This window comes from Cynoglossus semilaevis, chromosome 1 (assembly GCF_000523025.1).
Source record: "Cynoglossus semilaevis isolate Cse_v1.0 chromosome 1, Cse_v1.0, whole genome shotgun sequence".
NCBI classification, from domain to species: Eukaryota; Metazoa; Chordata; class Actinopteri; order Pleuronectiformes; family Cynoglossidae; genus Cynoglossus; species Cynoglossus semilaevis.
This window is the reverse complement of record NC_024307.1, coordinates 20,975,284-21,002,610: the sequence shown is the minus strand read 5'-3', so window position 1 is coordinate 21,002,610 and position 27,327 is coordinate 20,975,284. Positions and strand designations below refer to the sequence as shown.

The window sequence follows — 27,327 nt, the reverse complement described above, 5'->3', positions numbered from 1 at the left end:
GAGATACTAATGAAATTCCCTTTAATCACAATAGAATGACTATAGTGTTAATGTAAGCAGACTGCAGTTTGTGAGTAAACTTACTTTTATTTGAATGAAATATGCAACAACCATCACTGGTACCAGCTCTGGTAAATGTTGATTTTGTTGTTTTTGAGGTTAAAGAGATAATATCAAACTAAAAAATATGGAGATATTTTGGAAATGGAGATTTCAAGTTTGATCAAATATGGAGATATTTTGGAAATGGAGAACCTGAGTTGCATTACAATGACTCAGAGGGAGAGAAATATTTATAATCAATGCAGAAAATCGATTTAATCGTCTCTTAGTTTCAAGCTGAATAAGGGGCCAGCAGATTTATTTGACCGGGGGTTGACTATCTATGGTATTCTGAGTATTTCTGACATGTTTTGTTTTTAACCAGACATTTCAGTAGATCTTCAACTGTTCTTCAAGTTTTGATTTTCACTGATTTGTCTGCATGTGCTGTAGTAAATGATCTTCTTATTGGTGTGATGCTCCAGTTTTTATTTGTAGCCTCATCCACTGTTGTGTACACGTTCCTCCCTAATTAGGACAATGACAGGCGGTTTAAATTAATCTTGTGTGACCCCGGCTGTGACACTATCGGATATTTTAGACAGAAAACCTTTCAAAGGCACACTGAGGTTGTGGTGTCCTCTGTTTCTATACATATATTGCTTGATCAATAATATTATTTTATATACGGAGAATATATTTTCATATATTTTACATTTTTTCCACTCATGTAACCCCCCTCTCCGATGTCTCACCAGGATATGGCTGGACTGCTGAAACCACAATCAAGCAAACTTCTGGTTGGTGCTCTGAGGGAGCGTTTCCCAGATGTGCCCATCCATGTGCATTCACACGACACGGCTGGAGCCGGTGTCGCTGCCATGCTGGCCTGTGCTGAGGCTGGAGCTGACGTCGTGGATGTGGCTGTGAGTATTCATGTTTGCAGTTTTAAAGGTCAAAGTATTCTCTAGATCATCTGGGGTTTTTTATATTATTATTTTTCTCAGCATATGAAACATTTCCAAAATGCGTATTGGATAACTGTTGGGTTTATTAAGGTTTTTTTTTACAAGTACATTACATTACAACATGTTACCTCCAAACTGTTCAACATAAGCTGTTCCTGAACTCACAGAAAACAATATGAACCAAACCTTATTTTCCACCACTTTTTATACTTTGCAATGGCAAATGTCACTGAAACAGGGACAGTGAAAAATAAAGGTTGAAGCCGATAGCATTTCCCTCTGCTGTTTGCTGACGTATGCTGCCAACACAGGCAGTTTCATTATAAGGGTTGGCTGCCACTTATACTGTTATGCAGTTCTGCTTATTTCTTTTATTTCTCTTTGACTCAGAAATACTACATAGAAAATGCTGACCACATATTAGACACAAATAGATAAATCCATCAGGTTTTTGTGAAGAATTAAATATATGTAGGAATAAAGCATTAATGTAAAATAAATTTGCCGTCGCATATTAACCATGTAGGGGCAGTAAATACGTTATTCATGTTTAAACAATGTTGGCATTCAAAGCTGTATAATAATAATAATAATAATAATAATAATAATAATTTAAAATACATTTTATTTTATAGGCACCTTTCGGTCACCCAAGGACACCTATCATGACATGTGCAGAGAGATAGAGACGGAGAAGAAATATCAGCATTTATCTGACTATACATGACACCTTCTGTGTAAAGTCAATCCATTAAGTGTTAAAGGAACTTCATAACAACCAGCTTTTGAGTCAAATAATGTTATATTGATCGTCCCTCTCTCTCAGGCCACATGGTGAAAGTGTTTAATACCCCTGCCTTACAGCTAAAGGTTCCTCAATATTAACGAGTGTATCCATATGTGTACTTGTCTATACAGAGTAGCATCAAGGTGAGGACACCAAAGAAGAAAATGCTTACAGTCTTTAGCCTCAAACAAAATGCTACTGTCAACACAGAAAGAAAACAGATTTTTCTAAAAAAAAAAATTGATAAAAATTTAGATCAAATAAAATAAACTATAAAATAAAGATAAATTAAATCAACTTTCTGAATGGCAGAAACAGCTAGGTGAACAGAAAGCGAGCAGAGCTTTTACACCGATAGCACATCTCAATTTAAACTGTCACTGCGTTCCAGTGAACAACTGTTTTTGTGTTCCAATAAACAAATGAACCCAGACAATATTGTTTAAAAAGGTATTTACATGAAAGTGACTTAGTGAAGTGTGAACGCTTTATCCACTGTGCCAAGACATTAGCGTATTTAGCTGTTTGAGCATCCTTTGGGTGTTTTGTTAGATTGCTCCTTGCAGAACTAATCAGTCAGTAAGCCCTGCTCCTACCTTCAAACTGCTGATAGTGTTGATGTCCTAACAAACTGCCCGTGAGAGCAGTTAGACACTGAACTGCAGTGGGAAAACACAGCACTGACTGATTAGTGTGCAGTTGGTTGTTGTAATAAGACATCACTGAATTACTTGACTACAGATACCAATGCATTCCTACTACTTTATTCACTTTTGCACAACTAAACCTTAACTTTGCACTCTACACTTTATTTATCCCAATGAGACAACTTCAAACATTGGAGCCTTTATGTTATGTCACCCAGTTAATAACAATAAAAACGTGGCTACACTACACCTACCTGTTGAATCACATAATAAAAGTCCTGCTTTCCCCCCACTTTCTGTAGGTCGATTCTATGGCTGGTATGACTTCTCAGCCCAGTATGGGCGCCATGGTGGCCTGTGCCAAGGGAACAGATCTAGACACTGGTAAGTGCATCTTCAGTGTTTGACACAATCATAAAACAAAGAATGTGTCTGTCCACCCATCCTACATACAATTTAATCTCAATAATATCATGCATTGATGGTTTACTCATTACTCAAATCTAATTTGATTGTACACACGTTAGAGTTTCAGATTACACCCATTTGGTGCAAATATTTTTAGACTAAGGGGGACCATATTTGGCCACCAGGGGCAACATTCATCCTGTAAATGTGTCAGTGCAATTAGAACATACTGGCTGTTTTTCCCTGAAAGCTTTAGAGTTAATGGATACTTGGATACTTCTTCTTAATATAGTATATACATTTTGGAGTGAAGAAAAAGGTTTGGACTTTGTCTTAAGCTTAGCATAGTCTAAGAATAGATCTTTTTTGTCAAGACGTTGATTAATGTAACATAGCAAGTCTGTGTGAGAATGGACTACTTCACATGAAGCTGGGCAGAAGAAAATCAATCTGGTAATCAATAAATGACAGAGCGTATCTCCAATTATTGCTTCAACTTGGAATAAGCAGCACATGCAGCTTAGGGATAGCAAACACAAAAAAGTATCAAAGGTGAATTAAAGTAAAAGTTTTCAAAGGTTTGGAACTTAAGACAGAGTAAATGTTTTTTGCTGGACATATGTGCTTTTATGTCTTTTTATGAGAATTGTGTCTCAGAGTTCAAAGGTCATAAACATCTACTCACACCTTCCCCAGAAAAAAATCAGACCAGAAGTGATTTTCTGTGTTCATTTTCCCCTTAGGTTTTTGGTTTAATACTCTTTTCTACTGATTTTTGCTCTCATGGCCTGCAGCTCCTCCCCCACTCCCTCCCTTCCTCCCTCCCTCCTTCCTCTGATACCTCACTGAGGTGTGTGTGACATTTGCCCCCGTCGGTGCAGAATGGAAAAGATATTAAAGCTTGTGTGGATAAAAGTGTGGAATAGAAAGGGGCTTAAAGAATTCGAACTGATGTGAAGTTTGCTGCTTAGTTATACAGAGTAACGCCCTCGGGATCTCTGGCTCTGCTCTACCTGGATCTTAAAGCTCATTCCCACAAAACCACTGTTAATTATGTTTACGCTGTTTACACTAAACAGTTCCCTCGCTGTCGGCTGCTGTTGTGCAGGGTGCTATTAACATTAAAAGTAGTTTGTTACTGCTAGGCAGTTAAAAGCAGAGGATACTGTTGCCGGGGGTAAATGTAACTGGAGAGAAACTCTGCCTATCTAAAAGTGAGGCCACATACAACAGCCTGCAAGAACAACCTCTATTTCAATAATCAGGCTTTGAAATGAGAACTGACACAGATGACTAAACAGCCTACATGACGCTGCCCTGACAATTCCAGTGCGGCTTTTGTAACACTGTTACCATCACGTTCCTGATGGTGTTAATGGACTGCTTCCTGATCTCAAAACATTTGCAGCAACAAAAGACAAATCATTCTTAGAGGAAGCTTCCAGAATAGTAGTCCACAGACAGAGCCAAGAAGACATGCTATATTTTTTAGTGTCATACATGTCTCATTTCTTTGGAGGTGAAACCTCACCCAGCTGCTGCTTTCTACTTTAATAAAACAATTCAAACAATTAAAAAAGTTCCTCACCCATTTTTCAGTGTTCGTGGTATTTGAGAAGAAAATCAGTACTGCTACAGTTGGACTATCCATACATCCAGAAATGTATACATCGTATGTACTGTATGTACAATTTAATGTTAGCAACACTGTTATCAACATTCAATTTCTTATCCATCCTCATCTCAGTTCTCATTTGGTTTCCTTATAAAACATATGACATTTAATTCTGACAAAACATTTTTCACAACAAAGAAGAACCTATGTGGTGTTAGGTGAATTAGTGTGTCAATGTCAGTCTTTACTGGAGAGCTAATACAACTGAAACAGTGGGCAGACCTGGCTGATGTTGTGTACAGAGGACCACAGCACTGAAGTTGTTTTTGAAGTCAGTCTGTAGGAATATAAAAAGTACGAATGGACCTCAGGATGGACATCATTTACATAGTTTTGTGAAATCACTGCCTTTTCCATCTGTGAATTCTGTAAGCAGGGTCGTTAGGCTACCAATCAAGCCTTAAATGCAGCCCAAATTAAGTAAAGAAAATTAGTTTGTAAGTATTTTGTTTTCTATAAACAGCTGAAGAAGAATAAGGCTGTCTCTGAAGATCAAGAGGATTTTTCTCACTGATGTCGTGCAATTTTTCTTCTCTCTCTCTCTCTCTCACACACACACACAAACAAACACAAGCTCATATATGGATAATCTATATATATATTTATATATATGTGTATATATGTATGTGTATATGTGTATATATATATATATATATACACATACATATATACACATATATATATATATATATAGACAGACACACACGCACACCCACACACAAGGGCACACTTACTCTGTCCTTATGTGACCCTGACACATGCATTATGCACATGCAGACTAACTCCTCCTCACTTCACTTCTTTTATATCAGTCACCTTGCACTTGTCTGCACCTTTACGCTCCTCCAGCCCCCATTTTCTCATCTCACTACTTTTGTAATCAACACACTGCTCCTTCGTACACTTCCATACCTTCACGACCTTATTTTTTACTGCCTTCCTTCTCTTGCCACTTTAGCCCTCAGCCTTCTGCATCGTGCTCTATTTCACCTCTACTTTCACATTGTCTCTTCATTTTTCTTTTCTTTTCTCACTCACAGACAAAACAATTAACAGCACTTTGCATGTCTCTGTTTCTCCTTATTTCTCCGTCTTAACACATTCTCTCTCTGCCTCCTCCATCCCGCTTCTCACATTCACAAACCCCCCCCTCCCCCCTCCCACTGCACCACTTTGTTCTTAGGGAAAAAAAAAAACGAGTGTCACTGGTTAATTAATTTGAATTTTAGCTGTCAGCTTATTTATTCAGTCAACCACTCTGTGCACACACCCGGGCATATTGTTAACGGGGAAAAAAAATCATGTATATTCACCAACACGTTTGCACTTGAATGATGAGACACTTTGGTGCAGCATTTAATGCCTCTTGGTGGGTACAAAGCATGAAATTCACTGATGAAGGATTTTCAGCTTTCATAATAAACTGCTCAGGGTGTAGCATCATGGAAAATCTATGCACTCCAAGTGTAGACGCTCTCCTCATTATTTGTTTCAATGTTTTACTTAGGAACACATACACGCAGGTAGAAAGACGTATGGACAGCTCTTGTCTCCAATTTTCCATTTTTACCCATTCTCTCATCTGTCTTTCTGCGTTCGACTAGCTCTCCTACCAATAAGCTGTGTGTATTACATGCATAATTTGAGGTAATTGCCTTTCAGTGTCTGTTTGTCCGTCTCCTGCATTAGCTAGTTTGCAATGCTAATCACTTGTACACATTGACGGTGCTTTATCACTGCCAGGCAGCCACCTCAATGACTGATGTATAGATACACCAGCACTTATGTGCCCGCACGTGTTATACACAACAACAGCTGGGTAACAATGACGCATTCACGTCTCGTTTGTCTTAATGAACATTTAGAACCATATATGTACCTGTTCTGCACACTTACCTTACCATTAGCAGTGGTTGGTTATTACTGGGGAAGTATGTACTGTGAAATCAAGGCAGTATTCATGTTATTGCCTTATTCATCTGCTGACAATTGGTGTGACTCATCTTAGGCAGCTACATTCAACTCTTTTATATGAGGAATAATATATATAGATATATACTGTATATAGATGATGTATATGGATATAAAATAGAACTACGGAGGGCTACCCTGTGTCTTATAATGACTAAAATGAATAAATGGAGTGTGGTTTAGAGTGTTTCACCTGAGGTGAACATAATTTGATGCATAATGACATTTCAGTTATTAGAGCCTGCTGTCTTGTTGAACGTGCTGTCTCCTTTGGAAATGGAGGAGGCAATTTCACAACAGAAGCCTAAAAAATTTAGGTGACAAACAGAGAGGAAAATTGACCTCTGTGCTGACTGTTTTGGTAAGAGGTGTGATTTTGAATAGCAGCAACATCATGCACATTCATTTTACATCGATTTCACAGTAGCTCCATTTTCCCAGCCAGAGATCACCGATAAAGCACACGAGCACTCAGTTGCACGCAGTTGCTTAAAATCTGAAAAAAACGTACCCTGTGATTTTTGTTACCGTGGTTGTAAACAGCTTTGTTTGTTTTCCTGTTTTCGTGGCTTAATGCTTGGAGCCAAATGCAGCACATGACACGTTCTTCAGTGGCATTGAGGCACATTTTGTGTTTCAGGGTAAAGGCTTCTGCATACCTAGTGTGTAGCAGGAAAAAAAGGAAAACAAGCAAGAGAAGTGAGCATTTGGAATCAAGTTGTAATAAGTTTTTTAATTTCCACTGCTTGTTTAACCCTTTATCCTTTGAAGAAATGTATTCATTTAAAGATTACTATCAGTTTAATTTGTAAAAATCTAAACTAAATATATAATTATGTATGAATAGTTATCAAAGATAAATATAACCCTTTTGTCTTGCCATTAGGACATGACCTTTGCAAGAGTGTGGACGACCCTGGCATGTGTAAGAAAACAAACATCTACGTTGCTGTATTTGGAGAACCAGCTGTCTGTCTTGATAAGTTGAAATTACTCTGGCAGTGAAAACTGCTATGTGTCCAAACAAACAGGACGCTGTAAAGATTTGACAAGGCCTAAATCTTGTTTATATTGTCATACTTCAAATTTATCAGCGCAAGCCCTGTGCTGTCAAAACTGTGTGTCTGGCATCAGGCTCAGATCATTAATTCAGATAAAGCTCAGGTTGCTGCATTCGTTTCTACCAAAATGAGTGGTGATGTGGTGATTTTGACACGTGGGTTCTGTCTTGGCATCAGGAACAGACATTAATTAGGTGCACAACAGGGCTGTTATTGTACATTAATAATGTCAATTCCAAACACTGCAGCATGGTCTTGCCTCCTCAGCAGCCCAATGTCTTTGACTAGGTGTGCTCTGGTGCTCCCAACACACTCTTGTCAGCACAGTTGTCTCTCTGTCTCTCGTGGTACCACCACTAATAAAAGGAGAGGTATCATTAGTATAATTAGGAGTGCCAGCTTCAGGTGGTGGACCAACAACACCGCTCCCCTGCTCTCCTGTCTGCAGTTACCCTTCTTTGATGTTAAGGTCTAATACAGTGTTCCTGGGTCGTGACCTAAAAGTGAGGCCCTGAGCTTGGAGTTGATAGTGGCCCAAATACCAGTAATGTTTAAGTTCTGTGATTAGACATTACTTCCCTTTTTATTGGTTTTTACAAACCAATAAAACTTTATTTTATTCAGATTCACCTCTGCCTTTTTTCTTTGACTTCATTAAGCAACAATGGTCAGAAAAGTGTTTTTTTTTTAAAAAAGTTGTTTGAAACTGAAAGACTCAAGGACACAATGTTTTAAAGTCCCATTAAAACAAAATCATATGATGTCCTTTCTGATTTCCTCTGTCTCAGGCATCGCTCTGGACAAAGTCTTTGACTACAGTGAATACTGGGAAGTGACCAGAGGCCTGTATGCTCCGTTTGACTGCACTGCCACCATGAAATCTGGAAACGCTGATGTCTATGAGAATGAAATACCAGGAGGACAGTACACCAACCTTCACTTCCAGGTACTTGGAGCTCCAAATGAAGGAGTTGTAGCATTATCTTACTTTCATTTAAAACCAGAGAACTGTAGATTGTTGTTACAGTGTAAGTTTAAACACAGGAGTAGCTCTGTACAATGAAAGATTCCAGCTGACAGACTGACTACAATCCTTGCTGATACAAGAGAGAACTACTGTACCAGGGGAGGCGCTAATAACAGTCTACATCAACACGTTACGAAAACCGCAACTGCTTTGTGTGTTTTGCTCACTATTTTTGTGAGGATTCATGTTGTAGTTTCAACACTTAGTAACTTAACCAACAAAGTTGGATAATGTTTCATTTTAATGTTTAGATTTCAGATAATCAATTGTGACTAAATCTAAATCTGTTCAACTTAATCATTCATAATGATGCTTGAAGATATTTATTTGTTGTACAAACCTTTATATATTCCAACCATACAGTATTTATACTGTATACAGTCTCTATTTGATAGTGACTAATTTGCATTGCCGTGCATCCAGTAGGGAAATATGTGAGCTTACCTTACAGGACCCAGCTGTGAATCATATATGAATGAATATTAAACAAAGCCCATTGTAATAAATAACATTTTATATGCAGTGTCACAGTAAATCATCAGTTGTCTGCTGCATGAGCATCTTCCCTATAAATGCAGGAGCTATGGGTGTCACGACACGAGTTAAAGCTCTAAATTACAGGTTGCCAGCAAATTGCCCAGAAGGCTGTGAATTTTACACGTAAAATTCACAAGGATTAATAAAAAGAACAGGAGGGGAGAAAAAAAGTACTTATTTATGCTGCCACTTGTTTGACTGTGTTTGATTGCAGGCTCACAGTATGGGACTGGGAAATAAATTCAAGGAGGTGAAGAAGGCCTACGTGGAAGCCAACAAACTACTGGGAGATCTCATTAAGGTAAGACAGAGATAAAACTTCACCAATCCGCCTTTATTATCCTGAGTGCAGCCGTGCAATTTCCACATTAATTTTATTATCACAACAGAGTCCGAGTACAAAGATGAATGTGGATCCACTGGTGAGATGTGTTTGTTTGCAATAAGCAGTAGGAAAGTACTGACACCCACTCAGTTTGACAGCAAAGAAAAGTTACAGGCTTTTTTGACTCGAAGAAATTCTATCCCTTAAAAGGGTCATATGATCCAGTCGCTGCGTTTCTGAGATTGACACAATAATTGAACGTTGATCGTCCAGCAAATGGGGCCTTACTGTGTCTAATTGGTTCACTTTCATTATGCATAATGTCTTAGACTGTGAAAAATGATTTGCACAGGCCCCTCTTTCTCTCGTTCCCTCTGCCAGGCCGCTCCTCTTTCTTTGCACGGCTAAGCCAAATGGGTCCTGATCACATTTGGAACTTCCTCTGTTACACACTGTCTGGATTCACTGTTACTCTGACCATCTACTGTATGTGGCCTTAGAAGGGTAATTGCAGGGGAAGTTACCTTGAACCATGTACTTAAGATGACAACTACTAACTTGAGTTTCAGGAGGACAGCTTTCTGTGTGTGTGCGTGTTTGCTAGTGTTTGGTAGAAGCTGCAGTTAACCGCAGTGATATTCCACATGAGGGTCATTAATTGTAGAGCGGCAGTTAACTTGTCAGCTCTACCATCAGCATTCTCTTCCTCAATTTAGCAGGTACTGCTTTAGTTTTTCTCCACCCTTTTTTTTCAGTATTTACCACCACAGCTTAATAATCCATTGCTCCTTTGTTTGTAATTTCCACTCTGACTGTGGAAACTGCTCTGTTTTCCTGTTTGCCTTTTGCCCAGCTGCTGTGTTTTCACTCATCTCCCCCTCTTCTCTTTGCCCTCTTGCTGATTTTACACATTCACTATCGACACATCTTTTTTCTTTCCCTCTCTATCATTGCAGTCATCCTCTCCTGGATTCCTCATTACAGAACACCTATTCCATCTTTTCCTTTTTTATGTCTTTCCATCTCGTCCTTCATGGAGCCCCTCTTCCTAATTTTGTTTCCTCCACTCTATATTCCTCGTCAATTCCTTCTCACCATCCTCCCCTGCCCTCATCCTCACTCACTATCAATTCAATTAAGACTTAGCAGGCTTCACTGCACAGGCCCATGTAGGCTTATTGTGAGTATGGGTCCTGCTATGCCCTCCATTGTATCCTGTTAGCTGGACAATGGCTGCTTCTCTCACCCCAATGGTTTGTCAATGAAGGAGGCGGAGTGTGCTTGTCAGATATAGACGCTCACACACTGCACACTAGGAAGGTGAGCGGCCAAGCAGTGGTCTACGTTTTTACCAAAGCACGTCACAAGATGTGATTCTCACAGTTGGATGTTTGTTGGAGTACTCAGTTTCCACAAAACCTTATCCGCTGGAGGTATATATGCAGCATGATTCGCTACAGAAAAATAAATGCTCCAATTATGTCTGTTTTAAAAAAAACAAACAAAAAAAAAAACATTTAATCAGCCAAGCCTTTGGTAAAATCTAATTGCATTGAAGAGATTTCTCAATTTCCCATCATCTAATTGCATTGAAGAGATTTCTCAACTCTATTCATTGTCAGGCTTTGTTTTTGTTATGGGTGTTATGGATTATTACTTCAGTAAATGCTCCATTAAAATAATTTAATACTATTAATTCATTAATTTATTTGCTAAGCAGCCAGTACATATTCTGAAAATATCTCTTAATCCATGCAAACAATCCTTGTTTTGCAGCTACAAAGGACCTCTGGTTTGTAAATGAGAAAATATCTTTAGTGCATTGATTTTTTTTTCCTAATCATTAACACTGATTGGATTCGTTTTCGCAGAAACTCTGAGGTCGAACCACCTGCGTGTCCTTGTTCTTGAAAGAGCTATGAATTTTGTATGTAGCCCACTGTAGTAGTACGGTACGATCAGTAATAAATGTTTACATGTTGGCCAATCAGTTTAAAAAGAAGGCAGGTAAGAAACTTAATGTTCAGACTGGACAGGAAAGATTATCTGTTGTCGGCCAAAAATGGACAACATTATTGGAGAACTACTTACTGAGGGCAGTTATGGATTAGAACCAGAGCTGTTTGGACAGTAAGTCAAGTATAGGTTAGAACCTGCTGTGGGTGTGAATTAGCCAGATGATTCAGTGAGTGAGATAAAGAATGGAGTAGATAAGTGCAGCTGTTGGCTTTACACAAAGATGCCTAGTTATTTGTCTATCTGACTTTATATTTTATATATGTGTCAAAATATTGAATATCCTCTCTCATGTTTGGTCTGGCACAACCAAGACTAACTTTGTTGAATGGCCACTGGTTATGACCTTATATTGAATATTATATTATAAATATTATAATACCTGAATATTACGTATTTGTAGTCCTATTCTACACTTAAACTTACAAATGGTTTTTGTTTATATGGATAAATGTGAGTAGTGCAGCATTCATAGTTTTGCAGGGAAAATGATAAAACACATTCCATACAGTTGAACATGGAGCTGCAGGACAGAAACAGACACTTGAACATTCACACTAATGTTTAATAATATATCATCTATATGTATTGTGCACTATTCTAATCAGCACCTTCAAACCTGCCCGGTGCCTTAATCCTCATCGTTTTCCTGGTCACGTCATCGTGCCCTTGCACAGCCTTCAGCATTGTTACATCACCTGATTGGAATGACGTCCAAGACAACAAACCTTTGTCTGAGCACAATAGTCACAAGTCATTACCTCTACATTGTGGGGCATTTTTTATTTTTGCCCAGAGGCATATTTAGTTAAGTAACAGAAAAAAATCAAAAACATACAGGAACAGATCCTACAGGCACTGTTTTAATAATGCATTACAAAAAGAAAATTCAATAGAGGTTTTGGCTGCTACATTTAAGGCTCCAAATGGAGATCTATAGCATCTAAAACTATGTATCATTCAGCAGTGAGTGAGGCTTGTACTGATTCAGTTTTTTACCTTCATTTCGGGAGTCACGAGTCATATGAACGATTCGTTCATTTTGAACGAATCACTCGCGAACGACACATCACTACAAACTATTGATTAGCAGGGATAGCACAAACTTTAGCATTTGAAATCGTGGAACGTGCAGTTATTTCGATACCGTGAAGCCGCACATGTGTAGTGTGCCGGGGGAAAAAAGATGCCACCTTTTGGCTGAAACCAGTGGATGGAAATTCTGAACCAGCATTCTGCTATTTATGTAAAAAACGGCTTTTCTGTCGGGCATGCTAGTGACGCTGATGGGAAACGACACGGTGCACGTGAGTCTCACACACGAAGTACACAACAAATTGAAAAGTGTGCGGAGTTTTTTTCTGCAAACCAAATGACACTGAGTTGGATAAAATCACTGCAGTAGAAGTAACCAGTGTTCACCATGCAGTGCAACATGAACATTCATATCGGTCAACCGACTGCAGAAAATCTTAAATCTCAAGAGAAGATTCAGGTCCAGGGTCACTGTGTACATAGCTGTATAGAGTTCTACAACGATGCAGAATAACTATTCATGGCCACTGAATCTTGGTATAGTCTAGGTTTGAACTTTATTTGGTTACTTTTCTGCTTACAGAAATGTGATATTCATAGTGCTGAGAACGTTTTTTTTTTATTTTCATGTTTTGGTCACAGATGGCCATATAACCACATCAGTTGTTAGTTTTACAGAGATTTATTTACATTTAAATTGTTTAATATTACATCAGGTCATATTTTGCTGGGCCATATCTGCTTATTTTATGTTAAATGTGAAAGAATAAAGATAATGCATTGATAAATATGTTACATTGCAAAATGTGTGTGCTTATCAGGTCTAGGTTATGTCTTGAGTGATAGAGTTTGTTTTGTGGAGGTAAAAGGCCAGATACGTTCATGTTACTTGATTACGGCTGTTTGTAGGTAGCAGGTAGGTAGGTAGGCAGGTAGGTAGGTAGGTAGGTAGTAGGTTTGTGTGGAACAATGAGTCCCATACAAACCTGCTACTTGTCCCACATTTTGTCAGTTCAGATCACACTATATGGCACTCTGTTGTTGACTGTTAATTAGTGTTGCAAAATGTGAAACACACTGAGGATGCTAACGTTACTGAATCAGTGGAGATGGTTATGTTTATCCAGATGGACAGCTGACTAGACTAAAGTAAGACACAACATTAGGTCCAAAAAGGAACAGTTGTTGACCAAACGTTGTTGTGACTGTATTAATGAACCTGTAGTTTTCTGAATTTTATATTTTGTTAGAGTGAAATTAACTGTCACTTAGCTTTAACTTACAATAGTTACATTAGAGTTTAATAGCGAGCCACAAAGCCACTTCCTTTGTGGTTTTCTAAAACAAACAAACAAACAAAAAAACACGAGTTTTTAACACAGTCTAGTCACACAAGGTTTCACCCTTGCTTCCATTTTAACGTGCGATATCGGTAAAGAGCTTTACGCAACGATTGACATTACCACGAGTCAATGACTGTTGCAGTGGCATATGGGTCGACCAATTAGATTACACGGGAGCTTGCCACTACAATCAGAATTAATTTATCCAGCTTCCCAGCAGTGTTCAGTTTTTATGCATCTTTCACAATATCTCTTACTTTGTTTTATTTTTTATTCTCCAGTCTTTGCTTTCATCAGGCATAGATTTTCCCTTTTGTGGTTTAGTTTTTTTCCTAGTGCACAGCTGCATGGGCTATGTTTTTTGTGCTGTGGATGAGTAGGTTGAAGTATCAGTGTGGACCACCTCTCTTTTTCTATCTCATTTTCTTCACTCACTGTCACTTCCCTGTTGCAGTTACAAGCACATGCTCAGTGTATATACACACACCCTCAATCTCAATTTAAACTGGAGCGTCACTCTGAATGTGCAGACGTCTTTGTCGGTTTTACCAAAGACACACTCCCACCATCACTTCAGTATTCCCCCTGACCCCCTCCTCCCATCACCCTGTTCTTCCTCCTGTCTCCTGCTCTCCTCCTCTCCTTCCCCACAGTCAGTAAGTCTCATCTGCTCCTTCATCAGCACTTCCACCTTCACTGCTTTCCATTAGACGTCTGTCATGTATAGAGTATATTATCATTCCAGGTGTGTCAGCTCCTCTTTCTCTCTTTTACTCAGTCTTTATCAGTCATTATCTCTTGTTAACCGTGCAGAAAGTTTATTGTCATTTATTTTGATTTTTTTTTTTATCCTGGGTTTTATTGATGTACTGTCTAATTTGTTAGAAGGGTCAGTTTTAAGACTTTTATGTTCAACATTGAATTATTTGTTTCCTTTTGGTTTGGAAGAGCTTTTTATTGATACAAATAAAAGTAAACTGGCTGTAAGCATTTTCCTGCTAAGCTTCCTCCCTGTGGTTAGGGTGGAGCACACACATTCACTTTATTACATATTTAATTAAAGTACTCGGCAATGGAAAGAATGCATACTGATTATATTTGCATAAATGCAAAATGGTATCTGAACATAAACAAAGGTTCTTCACTAGATTACCACTGAAATAGTGCTGGCTGCTTTGTAAACAACTGGCCAAAATATGACCCATAGCCATTCAATACTTATTGGACAGACACAATGCTTTCCTAGCTTATGCACACAGACACAGCTCTACTCTATAAAGTACCCAAGAGCTCCCAAGAGCTTGGAGTCTTGCGGCAGCACTGGAGTGAGCTGAACGTCAGCGAGAGTGAGTGGATGGATTAGAGATGGAAGAAGAGTTGAGTGAAGGGACACAGATAGCGAGAATAGAAAGGTCTTGTGTGTCAAGTGTGGTAAGAAGCTTGTATGAAGACTGACATGTTGTAACAAATTAGTTTAAGAAGTGGTGAGAAAGTTGGAAAGGTCACAGAGCTGGATGATGCTGCTGCTGCTGCTGCTGCATGCTAATAGAAAATAGCAATATAATAAAACAGAACAGGTGCAAGATGTCATCATGGTGTTCATAGGTTAGGTTGTGGTTGTGATTTATTTATTTATACACTTGAGCATCATATTTTGTCATAATCGTGACATTCCTAATTAAGAGAATAAATATATTTTTTCTAGTCTACACTTCATTTCTCATAGCTTTATCATATCAATAATGATTATTTTCCATTTGCCCATGAACATGCCTTATTGTTTGTTTTGAATGTTAGCCTTTTGCCAAACCGTTAAAGTCTGGGCTTAGCTTCATACAGTGAAAGTAAATCAGATTTCTGAAAACCTCCCTGGCCTGGATGAGATTTACTTCTCGCCATGCCTTAAAATATAGAAAACCTCACACATCACACGTAGCTCACACACAGCTGGAAGTAAGATTTCCTGTTTCCTGCATGTGCGAGAGGAACCCATAGAGACTTAAAGGAGAGAGAATTATCAACAGAAGCTGAGAGTTAACCCGTTTGTGGTGATTCAAAGGAAAATGGGTGAAAAAAGTCATCACTCAGTGGAGACAAAAGAAAGTATTGGGATACTTAAAGAATGCAGTGGGATGGATGTTAGTATAGAGATAGAAAATAGTAAAGTATTTTTGTCCTTTGGTCTAAAAACCAAGGAAACAGAGAAGACAGCGGTGAAGGTAAAGGGATGCAGGTAAATGTGTTCAGGTAAATTTCAGAACTCAGCAATTAGCTTTTGTTCCTGGCCTGCACCAAGTTAATGGTCTCTCCTGAGATTTCAACAGCCCCTTCAACTCTTTTAAGCTTTTACATAAACAGCCTTTTTTCACAGCCTTTACTGTCTACGTCTCAGCTTTTCACAGACCCCACTTAACATGAGCTTTAAGTGTTGTTCCAAAAAAGTGCTAAAGGGAAGTGCAAAATCATTAACAATCAGCAGGTGGCATTTCCTTCTCACGTCTAGTCGGGCGTTTTCTGAATCTCAACATGCAGATGCAGACTTTAATAAGCACCTACGTTTGTCACTTAGTCTCGAGGAACTGTTTTCCAATAACTGCTGCAGGTACAGTATGTCCTGCATGTAAAGCTCTCTCTGATCCTTTCCATGAAGATGTAAATAAAGTAACACAGGGTGAGACTTTATTCCACTGCCTGTGCAAATCATTCAATTAGATCAGTACAAATGATGGTTCCAAATAAATCTCTTTTATGCCAAGAAATAAATTCAAAGGTACAATGGCTTTATTAAGTTAATCAGCTGTGAAACGCAATTGTGATTTCACAGAATGCGTTCTTACAAGAAGGCAATCCATCCATGAAAGCTATGGGTTTCATTCCTGAAATAATTATAAAGACAATCTTGGCTTTTTTCATATGATCATATAACAAGTTAATAGAATAAGTAATAATTGAGTTTTAGCTGAAGTTAATATACAAAATAATGTTCTTATTCAAAAAACTGTTTGAAATACAGTAAAATGAAAAATGACCTTTTATTGATGTTTTGTAATCCAATCAAATTGATTTGTGAGGTACCTGGAGAGTCCCATAGCCCTGGTTCAATCCTAGGCTTATGTGCTGATGTGTCTTCTTCTTCGTTGTAACTAAAGCTGTGGCTCCATGGTGTTCTGTGTTTAAATTTAACTCGGGTTTTAAATAATTGTAACTACAGTACAAAAAAGCCAGCTCACTTTGACTCTTTCCAAATTACACAGCAGCCATTTGACTTTTAAGTGGGAAAAGATCAATAGTCAGTTAAATCACGTAGGCCCTTAACTAATAAAGATCAGTGGCTACAAGACATTGACTGTAACTTATTATGTAGGGCCTTGGTTGGTGTTCAAAACTAATCTAGCTTCTTTATTCCACTTTATGCCAAGCTGATTTTAAATCATTGTTCTGTAGCAACTGGTCAAGTACACACACACACACACACACACACACACACACACACATTGAGGCCGTCACAACATCAAGTTGTAGAAGTTTCCCTGACAGACCAGCCATGAAAACTATGGACTTTTATGACCAAAGGAAATATGCTGAGCGTGCAGTTTATTTTAAGCTGTAACAGCGTCTAATGAATGCTGCTGTGTTTGCACTGATGGCATTTACTTTCTACAGCAGGTTAAAATGCAGTGGCTGGTAGTCCTGTCATCCCCAGAGACTCGATCCACTCACTGTTATCCACAGCAGCCTCAGGAGGGTTGTTGTAATCCCAGAGCACTCTTTGTTTATAAGCCCATATGTGTGTGTGTTTCCAGTCTCTCTCTGGATAATTTGGCATTATGGCTCTTTGAAGAAAGGTGTCAGGTTTCATTGTTTGGAGATTTTTTAGGGACTGGTTATTTGGTTTTATTTTTTTAAATCTCATTACATGTCTCATTATGTCACGTGCCAAAGTGTTAATTTCTCAATTGTTGTTGTCAGCTGCTACCATTTAAGAGGTGATGAGTCTCATCCAGACGATGTATAGAGATGTTTAATACAATGTCCAAAACTATAATAATATCCAGACGATGTATAGAGATGTTTAATGCAATGTCCAAAACTGCAACGAGCACCTGGAGGACAAACACTAAATGTAAAAAAGAATTCAAATAATTTTCATCAAATAACTTCCATCTCAAATTTATACACCAAATGTAAATGAGCGGTAAAAGATAGAGAGAGAGAGAGAGAGAGAGAGAGATAGATAGATAGATAGATAGATAATAAAAAAGAAATAGCAATAATAAACTTAACACAGCCAACAGCATGTGAACATGAGCAGAGTTTTAACACCAATTTAATTAAAAAAAAAATTCTCCTTTCCATTAAACAAAGTGTCTAATGTTGAAAGTATTGGGCATGATTCTCAGCCAAGAAGATTTATTATAGGTTTATTATAATGTTAGACATCCATTTGTCTTATTATTTCAGTGTGTCATTATTATTGTTATTGACAACCTGAATATGTTTCTCTTATGTGGGTTTTCTTTGAATTATTCGCTTTTCTATGGTAAATCCAGTGTTGTTTGAGTAGGACTTAAAGGAATGAATAAAATGTTTGTTTGATTTAAACAGTTTCTTATTAATTCAAGAAAAAAAATTTTCTCTAACATCTGCTCTGTTTTTAATCAGTGGATGTGTACATTCTTATCCACACTGAAGTACTTTTACTAATTGAATTTAAAACGATGGAAGGAAACACTGTGATGCCTGGGACATGACGTCCATGTCCTTGTCACTACCAGAGGAAAATATATTTTCAGCATGTTACTGTATACTGTAGTATTTGACCAAATGAAAATCTACTGTTGGGGTCTGAAAACATCAACTGTCTTCTTTAAACTCATAATAACTGGCTTTAATGGTTGTGTCCTTTTTCAGGTGACTCCATCCTCAAAGATTGTGGGTGACTTGGCTCAGTTCATGGTGCAGAACAACCTAACCAGAGCAGAAGTGGAAGAAAGGGCTGACGAGTTGTCCTTCCCTCTGTCTGTGGTGGAGTTCCTGCAGGGACATGTGGGAATACCATATGGAGGATTCCCTGAGCCCTTGAGGACTAAGGTAGATGTGTTTTTATTTATTTTAGCTTTTGCTCTAATATACTGCATTGACCTGAGAGAGCCTAAAATTGGAGGTTTCAATTCATGTGAGCCAATTGAAGCCATTTGATTGTATGAATCAAACTGACATGAATGCAGAAAAGTTTAACATAGACCACGTAAAACATGTCCAATTGGATGAGTGTACATTTGTTGGCAAAAAATGTGACCTTGCCAGTAAACTGGAGTTATTGAAGCAGGTCAAATTAATTTAAGTTTTAATATTTCATTATTTGTATACTGATTGGCAATTGTATTTCCTTATTGGGGAGTTTGCAAGCAAGAGCTGTGAATTTATTGACGTGGGTGGGGGAGTCTTATCTACAAAAGTGGTGCTGCAAAAAAGGTTTAAGTGAATAAGTAAAACTTCAACAACATGATAAATAAGAGCTGTGAGAATGGAATTCCATAAATATTCAGCTATAAAATATATAGCTTTGATTACTGGTAATCAATGAGAGTGTAGGTGTATTACACCAATGGGATCTATGATGTGAACAATCGTGCCTGGTGTTAAATTTTGTAAATTGTTTAAGAAGTTGTGAACTTGAACAGATGTGCCGGCACTGTTAAATGCAACAGAGCGTCCTAATGAGGTGATACTGTGCAGACTGTGGGTGTATTAGTGTGTGTAATCTCAGAAAGGGAATCAGAACCAGTCCAGCATGAGGAAGAAAAGAAAACAGTTCATTAGAAGCAAAGGCTACAAAAAGGTAACGGTAAAGACGTTAGAGAAACTTCTACATACTGTCCTTTCACTGTACTGCACATAACCCACCTCAGCATAGAGCTAAGTGGAAAGAAAAGATGTGCACTGAACCTGTGCAAAACATACACATTCTGTCACATCCAGTGCTGGTTCATTTTTGACAGTTGTATGTCTGTAACAGCAGTAGAGACGACCTTGATCTTTCCCTCTCTGCCTCTCTGGGGGGAGCAGCTCTTGTGCACGTCAGGGACACAGTTTGAGTCCTCTCTGGGAGAGTAGCATGAACAAAGCCTGCTCACATGTGTCATTTCCCAAAGAATGTTATTATATGTTGACGGAGTGTGTGTGTGTGCATGTGTATGTGTGTTTTTCTCTTTTTGATTCCTGTCTTTCTGAGCACTCAAAAGGATATATAGGTGTTTTCAGTACAGTTAAACACATATTGGTACATCTGTGAGAGTTTATATTGAGTCGGAAATACATTTACACAATATGAGGAAAATAAAGCACAGTTTAACCAGAACAATGTTAAGTTTTCAGCTACTTTTGTTGTCAGTTTAGTGTGTCAGGTGAATTTCATTACCTGTTCAGAATAAAGTATCTGCCAGTTTTCCATTCCATCCGTCCCCTCTGTATATCTCTGTGAATTAACTGTTATCCTGTCGCAAGTTGTCATTTCCTCCATCCCCTCAGACTCGCAAAACACTTTTATTATTTTATTTTCATGTTTTCATTGGGCTCTCTCACAACCTCACCATATTTCATGTTTGACAAAAACTCCTCTAGTCAACACACATATTACCTCAACCCAAACAGCAGCAGCTTACTGTGCTGAAATGCAGGTGTTTCTTTTTTTCCTCTGGAGCCTCATTCACCTTGACCTGTTCATGAGGTGTTGTTTTCTGCTTTGTTGAATTCGTGGTTAATCCACAGGAAGCTTATTAACTGTCATAAAAATATCAGAACACTGTTTGTTTTCCCCACCCATAATCCACACTCTTCTCTTCTCTTCTCTTGAAGTCTTCCTCCTTAAGGTTTATCCAAACTCAGTCTACATCTGTTTTTCAAACACTTTAAATTGGAACCAAGTGAAAAGGTTTTACTGAAGCCTCACTCCAGCCCTGATTCACTGCTGCATCGTTGTTAATAGTAGAGAATGTCAAGGTTTTGACCCTGATAGGATTAGTGTAAATCTTTTACATAATTTCATTTTTTTTCTTTATATCAAAATGGAAATACAGCCACTTAGTCTCATTTGCATTATTACATGGAATAGTGTAAATAGAATTCATAGTTAGTTACCAAAGTGTGTTAAACCAAAGTGTAGTGAACCATAAACTGTTATCTAAGTGTGTTAAATAATGGTCTGCTTGACAGGAGTAGATACTCCTAAAAGGTTTTTTACAATGTAGGTCCATAAAGGATGAGGTGTGTTTCTCATCAAGTATGGGAATCGGATGAACTTTGCCCTGGGAGTAAAACTCAAAGAAAAAAGCAACTGCCCAGTACTTGGGAAACTTTCTCAATAAAAGGAGCTGTAGTCCTCATATATTTTGGGGACTTCTCTGTGAAGCTCTGTGAAGCTGTTGGTCTCTCTGCTCCCCCTCGCAGTGAGTAAAAAGTACAACGTTGTCAGGTGTGGTTCTTTTCAGGTCATTCTATCTGTGGCAGTTAGATGACAACAGTGGTGGCTGAATAACGTAATTTTCGGCACCAACAAATAGTAATAGTGCTTTTGTGCCTCTGGTTCAGTGTATACTCCATCAGCAAAGAATAAGTATGTGCTTTGTTTAACCTGAGCCTTGGCATTACGTCACAGTCCTTTCCAGATTTCATTAAAATGTCTCACACGTTTCTATAAAGCGTAGTTCGTCACACATAGCCTGCACAAATAGAGAAAACTTTTGAAGACACCACAGTAAATTCCTGCTCATTTGCTCATCTTTGCTGTGTCACATTTGGCTCATTTGCGGTGTGGGAGGACGGAGCCAACGCATACAGTGGAGGAAAACAACAAAGACAGGAGGGCAAAAGAGACACAGTGGGAGGATGGACGGGAAAATTGTTGTAAAGAGACCAATTGTGAAGGTCATCGGAAAAGACGGTAATCTGAAAAAAACAAGATTATTGTTAGAAATATAGCACCACTCCTTATAGGCCCACGCTGAAAGAGGAATCTGTGACGAGACGAGAATAGGCTCTGCAGTGTATTGTAACTAGGAAAATTGACAGACAGTATTCACCTGGGAGAGTTTTTCTTCCCTTAATTTGTTAATGCAGTCAGTAACCTTTTTCTCTAACGCACACACACACATGCTCGCCATCCATCTGTCTCACACTCAAACAATCAGGCAGTTTAGGTGGAAGACGTCCTTAAAGGACACAATGCTAATGAGGACGGACCCAAATGAGCCTGCCACCTTTGAAGTGCTTCTCTCTCACACACAAATGAGTCAGCTTTCTTTGAACTCTTAGCTGTGTGACTAATAGCATTGCACTGGGCCCTTTGTGAAGAGATTTTCTGCAAGTCGTGCGGCTGCACACACACATGCTCTCAGTGCTGTGCCAATACATAACATAATAACCCAAGATGAGCGAAGATATAAAACACACAGTGAATTTAATTTTGCAGGAACAGAGACTATTGAAATGTGTATAACACCACTGTCTACACAGGAGACCCGAATCCCTCAGTGTGTTTGATGCTTGAAACGAGTTAGCACAAACTTAAAGAAATTCAGTCAGAACTAAATCTAGGCTAATGTTGCTAGCCAGTAAAGCTTCACTCATTTTTAAAAACAGACTGTTGAAAGTATAATCAGCAAGTGGTGAATTAATCATGCTCCAGTTGAACAAGAGTAGATTGAGCTCCCAACCACATTTGTCGAAGCACCAATGTCTTCTAAATATAGCCACTAAATCCAGACCAATCAGTGGGCTCATGTTTATTTACTCTCAGAGATGGGTCTGGTCCCTCTCCTGCTCACACTGATTACAATCTGTCCTGAAATGGTTTGGGATGATCACAGTCGTGTGTCTGTTAACACAGAGGGTTCATTGGTGGACACAGGTGCAGAGTTGAGGGAACACTGTTTTATGGTAGAGTCTGCACGGCAGTGGTGATGTGTTGTTGTCCCTTTGGCTTCATATTCTTTAAATGAATATTTTCTTTCCACATCTTACAAATATAACCCCCCCCCCCCCCACACACACACACACACATTATTTGTCCATGCGGTGATTCGGAACAGTTTTTAGCTGGATGCCTGGATTCCGGATGCATGTGATCCCTCTCAGCAGACGGGCCAGACTTCCCTCTTCCTCCACCTACACAATCCCCTGGCCCAGACATTATGTGTAGCCTCAGACCAACTGTCTGTTTGGCTTTTGTCAGATATTGCGTGGGCAGAAACAAGTGTCATCCCATTTATCATCTACTTTACGCAGCCTCGTCGTTATCCTGTCTCTTTCCGCCTTTCTTCCTGTCTTTGCGGCTTCCTCGGTCTTCTTCGCTGTTTGTAATGAAGAACAGGACTGATGTGTCAAACATGCCGCAGCACTGCAGTCATTAAATGGGCGATCATACTTAGAGATGAGGAAGGGTGATGTTAAAGAGAGTTGGTGGAAACTATAGGGAAAATGGCTGCTCGGCACAGCAGCAGTGCTACTTTTATGCAGATTCAAAAATACCATGCATTAATAAGTCTCCTATTTCACCTGACTTATTCTCAGCTTTTTTCTCTGCACATTAAATTGATTTAATGTCTTCCTTATCGTCCCACCAAGAGTGTCAGTCTTTCAGAAATTGACAGTTCTGCAGCTTTGAAGATCTCAGCAGCTGCTTTAATTGCATGTCCCACATGCTCTGTAGTCCAATGAGGACGTTACAAGGAAAATCACCTTCAGCACTACTGTGCTGCTAGGCAGTGAAAGGAATACTAGAGTTTTCTGTTTGTTTTGTTTTCCTGCCTTCAGATGTATTCACTTTGACCTTTCTGAATCTACTTCCTTTGTCTCACAGGTGCTGAAGTCTCTTCCTCGTATTGAGGGCCGTCCTGGTGCCAGCCTGCCACCTATGGACTTCAAAGCACTGGAGGAGGGTCTCCGGGCTGCACACGGTGATGACATCACTCCTGAGGATGTGATGTCAGCAGCTATGTACCCCAAGGTGTTCCAGGAATATAAAGAATTCACTTGTAAGTTCACAGATGTGAGAATGATATTGGTTTTTAGATCTTAATCCAAATGTAATATTCCCTTAACCACCATAAGATTATTGAGTTTATTTAAGCCATTAATTTTTAAGAAAAAAAGAAGCATTGACCACCAGAACACTCTTTGTTTTTCATTATTGTTGAGGCTTTAAATGAACACCATGCAGTCTTTAATCAGAGATACGTATTATCCTGTAGTTGGGCTATTTGATTGAGATGTTTTTAAATGTATTAAACCAAGGACAGCAATTCATCAGATTCTACCAAAAACAAGAAAGAAAAAGGTTGTTGAACCCCAGAGCGGTTTCACCTGTCAGTCATTTGGTGAATTTACATAATTTACAAATAAGACATGAGTGCAGTAAAGATTGGAGCTGGAGGGAAAATTCCGTAAAACCACTAACTGCATTTTTTAGCAGAACACTCAGACATCGTTATGTACAGGAAACAGACTAGACTGATACTGGAGGTTTAACGGGGCGAAGCTAAATGGTCTGAAGGAAAAAAACTTTCTTCAGTGATTCGAAATAAATGCTTTCAGAACAAATAGCATTCTAACTACAGTAGTTAACAATTTTTGTTTTCATACAATTTTGATTTTTCGATTTTTGTGTTCCTGTATTTCCATATTCCAAAATTTATGATGGCCACTTCATGTCTTTAGCTACCTTTGGCCCAGTGGACTGTCTCAGCACCAGGCTGTTCCTGGATGGACCTAAGATCGCTGAGGAGTTTGAGGTACTTGTCTTTTCTAACTTTTGAAACTTTATCTACTGGTGAGAGTGTGTTCATGATGTAGTGGAGTTAATTTTGAGCAAAACTAAACAAATAATATCCAATTTCACAATTTCAGTTGGTCTGAAAACTATTATTTATTCACTGCAAATAGTTTGTCTTTTGTGGTAAGCTGACAGTGAAAGGTGGAACAAGAATTACTCTACAATGAGGCAACAGGTGGCTTTAAAAACTAGAAAAAAGAAAATCTTTGTGTGTCTTACATTAATTCCTGCCATTATAATATTGTTGTCAGAAAGTAACTTACGAATAAATACATTTTTGTTTGGTGATGGGCCAGGGTAATTTTAGATAAAGATAAAAATATGTGCTATGCCTCCAAAAAACGTTAGTCAATGTTGGTCTGAAAAATCCATAAAAACTGTCTCTAACTTCAAGGCCTGGGGACTTTATTCAAGTACTTCAAGTACTTTACACTCTAACAGCTTTACAGTTTTATGATTAAATGATGCCCATAGTACATAAACTACGAATATTACTACGACCATTTTCTGGGCACCTCTTTGCAGTAGCCACCTCCTCTTAAACTATTAGATTTTTTTTTTTTTATGTTTTCACTCATACAATTGGACATGCTGAGACAAACAACATTTGTAATTATACTGGATAAAAATAAAAACGTACACATTCCATCTTTACTGCTGTGATGTGTAGACATGATCAGCAGGACATGATATTTTTATCACTGCAGATGGTGGTGGTTGGATGCAGTTTGGTGCAGAGGCTCAGTGAACAACACGGAGGGGACTGAGATATTAACACTTTATCAAGATAGGTCTTCCTGCACAGACATATCAGATTCATTCTGTCATATGAGTTTGAGAGCGAGCCAGGGAGAGGCACTGAGGGACAATATTTCAGAGCTGAATAAAACTGTTATGGATTTCTGAAACCTATTCTGTTTGCTTACCAACAGTGAGGCATTGGAAAATGATTTCCAATGAAGGAATAAAACAAATGAGTTTACTTTGCACGAAAGCAGCGCCAGAATGCAGCCAAGCCGCAAAATTTAGAGCTGACATGCTGCGGAAATTATTAATGCCCAAAAGGGAAGTCATTTTTTATTTAACTCCAAACTGTTACATAAGCAGAAGCAGCAAGCTGTAAATTGGTTTTAATGCATGTGAATGTACATTCAGTCTGCAGTTGTTGATGGAAAGCTTGTGTCAGAAAAGAAGACAGCAGCTGAAAAGATGCTGTTTAATCCAGGAAAGATGCGTAAATATTACATTGCAGGGGAGGACGGGGGAAAAACTCACAGGAAAGTCAGAATGAAGACATTTGTCAAATTTAGACAGATAAAAAGAAATCCAAAGGATGGAAGGGCGGAAAATAATCATTGTATAAGATATAACATTTAATGAAAGCAAAGAAGTGCGTTTGCACTCTGACCACAGCTCGTCTAAATATCCTCTGTCAACATTAGAAGGCATTTATAAGGGAATGAGTATTTCATTAGTAAATTCTTTAACAATGAGGTTGATGCAGTTAGATAAAAAAACAAAAACTTTCCATCCTCTTCGATCCACTTTCCTTTCCATGTCGTTTCCATGACTTTTTTGTGGCGGAGTGTTCAGTCGGACACTGTGTGTGTGACCAGATGGCGGTGGTAAGACAGGTCAGAGATGGTGACAGTGAAATATTTGACTGCAGTGCTGCTCTGACCTGCTGTCATATTTTTCTCAGAGTTTTTTGTCAAGTCAGGCAGTAACTTTTGAACTGCCTGTGTCCAATCCAGTGAACAAGTAATGTTGAAGGTTTGGTATTAATTTCTACTCCAGTAATATTAAATCTGCAGTTTCTGAACAGGCATGCTACTAATGGTGATGATTTTAACAAGGCTAAAACCTTTAAATTAAAGCCAGTCCTATTCTATTCCATTACATTCTGCTCTAGTTGATGGTCCAGTCATAGATGCTACTTGGTACTACAGTAGAATCACTGGTCACATGGTTGCCCTGGTGACACAGACAGCTGTGGTTGATCAGGCTACGTCTTCTGTTCCCTTACATCTCCCCACGGACGTCCAAATGGAGACATTTTGAGGAGCTTTTCGCTGACTTGCCGATGTTCATGTCAGCTCCGCTCTTTGCCACCACGGTGATAAGTTGGCCTGAGGCTTTCTAAAGTGATTTGCTCCATAAATCCTCTGCATCCGTCCTCGGTGGACGAGCCTCTTTGCTTCCAGCCATGCTCCTGGCAGTCAAAACCATTCTTCATACTCGGCCCTGCTGTTTCCACACACTTCCCTGATATAATCCTCCCTCACCAGCCACTTGCACTGCAGTTCTGTTCTTGGTGGCCACTCGTCCTGGCCTGGAGATGTCACAGTGTGAACCTAAACTGGCTCATTCCGGTGCAGTTGTCATGACCTCTAATGTTGTCATCACTTCTGCCTGCTCACCTGTTTCCTCCAAAGTGAATCTCTGTGTGGAGGTCTGGGCCTCTGTGCAGCTGCTGATTCTTTTGGCGTCTGCTGTGCTGTTGCACCTGACTCTAGTGCCAGCTCTGTTCTGGGCAGGAGCCCAGGATGTGCTCCAGTGTTCCCTCACTGAGCCACTTTGCCCGAGGTAAAGGGGTTTGAAGAACTCCGCAGGACTTTGCTTACTTCCTGGATCCAGAAAATGATGCATTGTGC

At 38.9% G+C, this 27,327-nt stretch overlaps 1 protein-coding gene across 2 annotated transcripts in view; it reads left to right on the top strand.

Moving 5' to 3' along the window:
• pcxb (pyruvate carboxylase b) overlaps positions 1-27,327 on the top strand; it is a 236,066-nt gene that overhangs the window by 198,517 nt on the left and 10,222 nt on the right. For both annotated transcript variants that reach the window (XM_008318759.3, XM_008318767.3), the window contains exons 18-24: positions 801-968; positions 2,747-2,828; positions 8,348-8,505; positions 9,338-9,424; positions 18,754-18,933; positions 23,702-23,876; positions 24,559-24,632. In XM_008318759.3, coding sequence (XP_008316981.1) covers positions 801-968; positions 2,747-2,828; positions 8,348-8,505; positions 9,338-9,424; positions 18,754-18,933; positions 23,702-23,876; positions 24,559-24,632 — 924 coding nt within the window. The remainder of the gene's footprint in view (positions 1-800; positions 969-2,746; positions 2,829-8,347; positions 8,506-9,337; positions 9,425-18,753; positions 18,934-23,701; positions 23,877-24,558; positions 24,633-27,327) is intronic.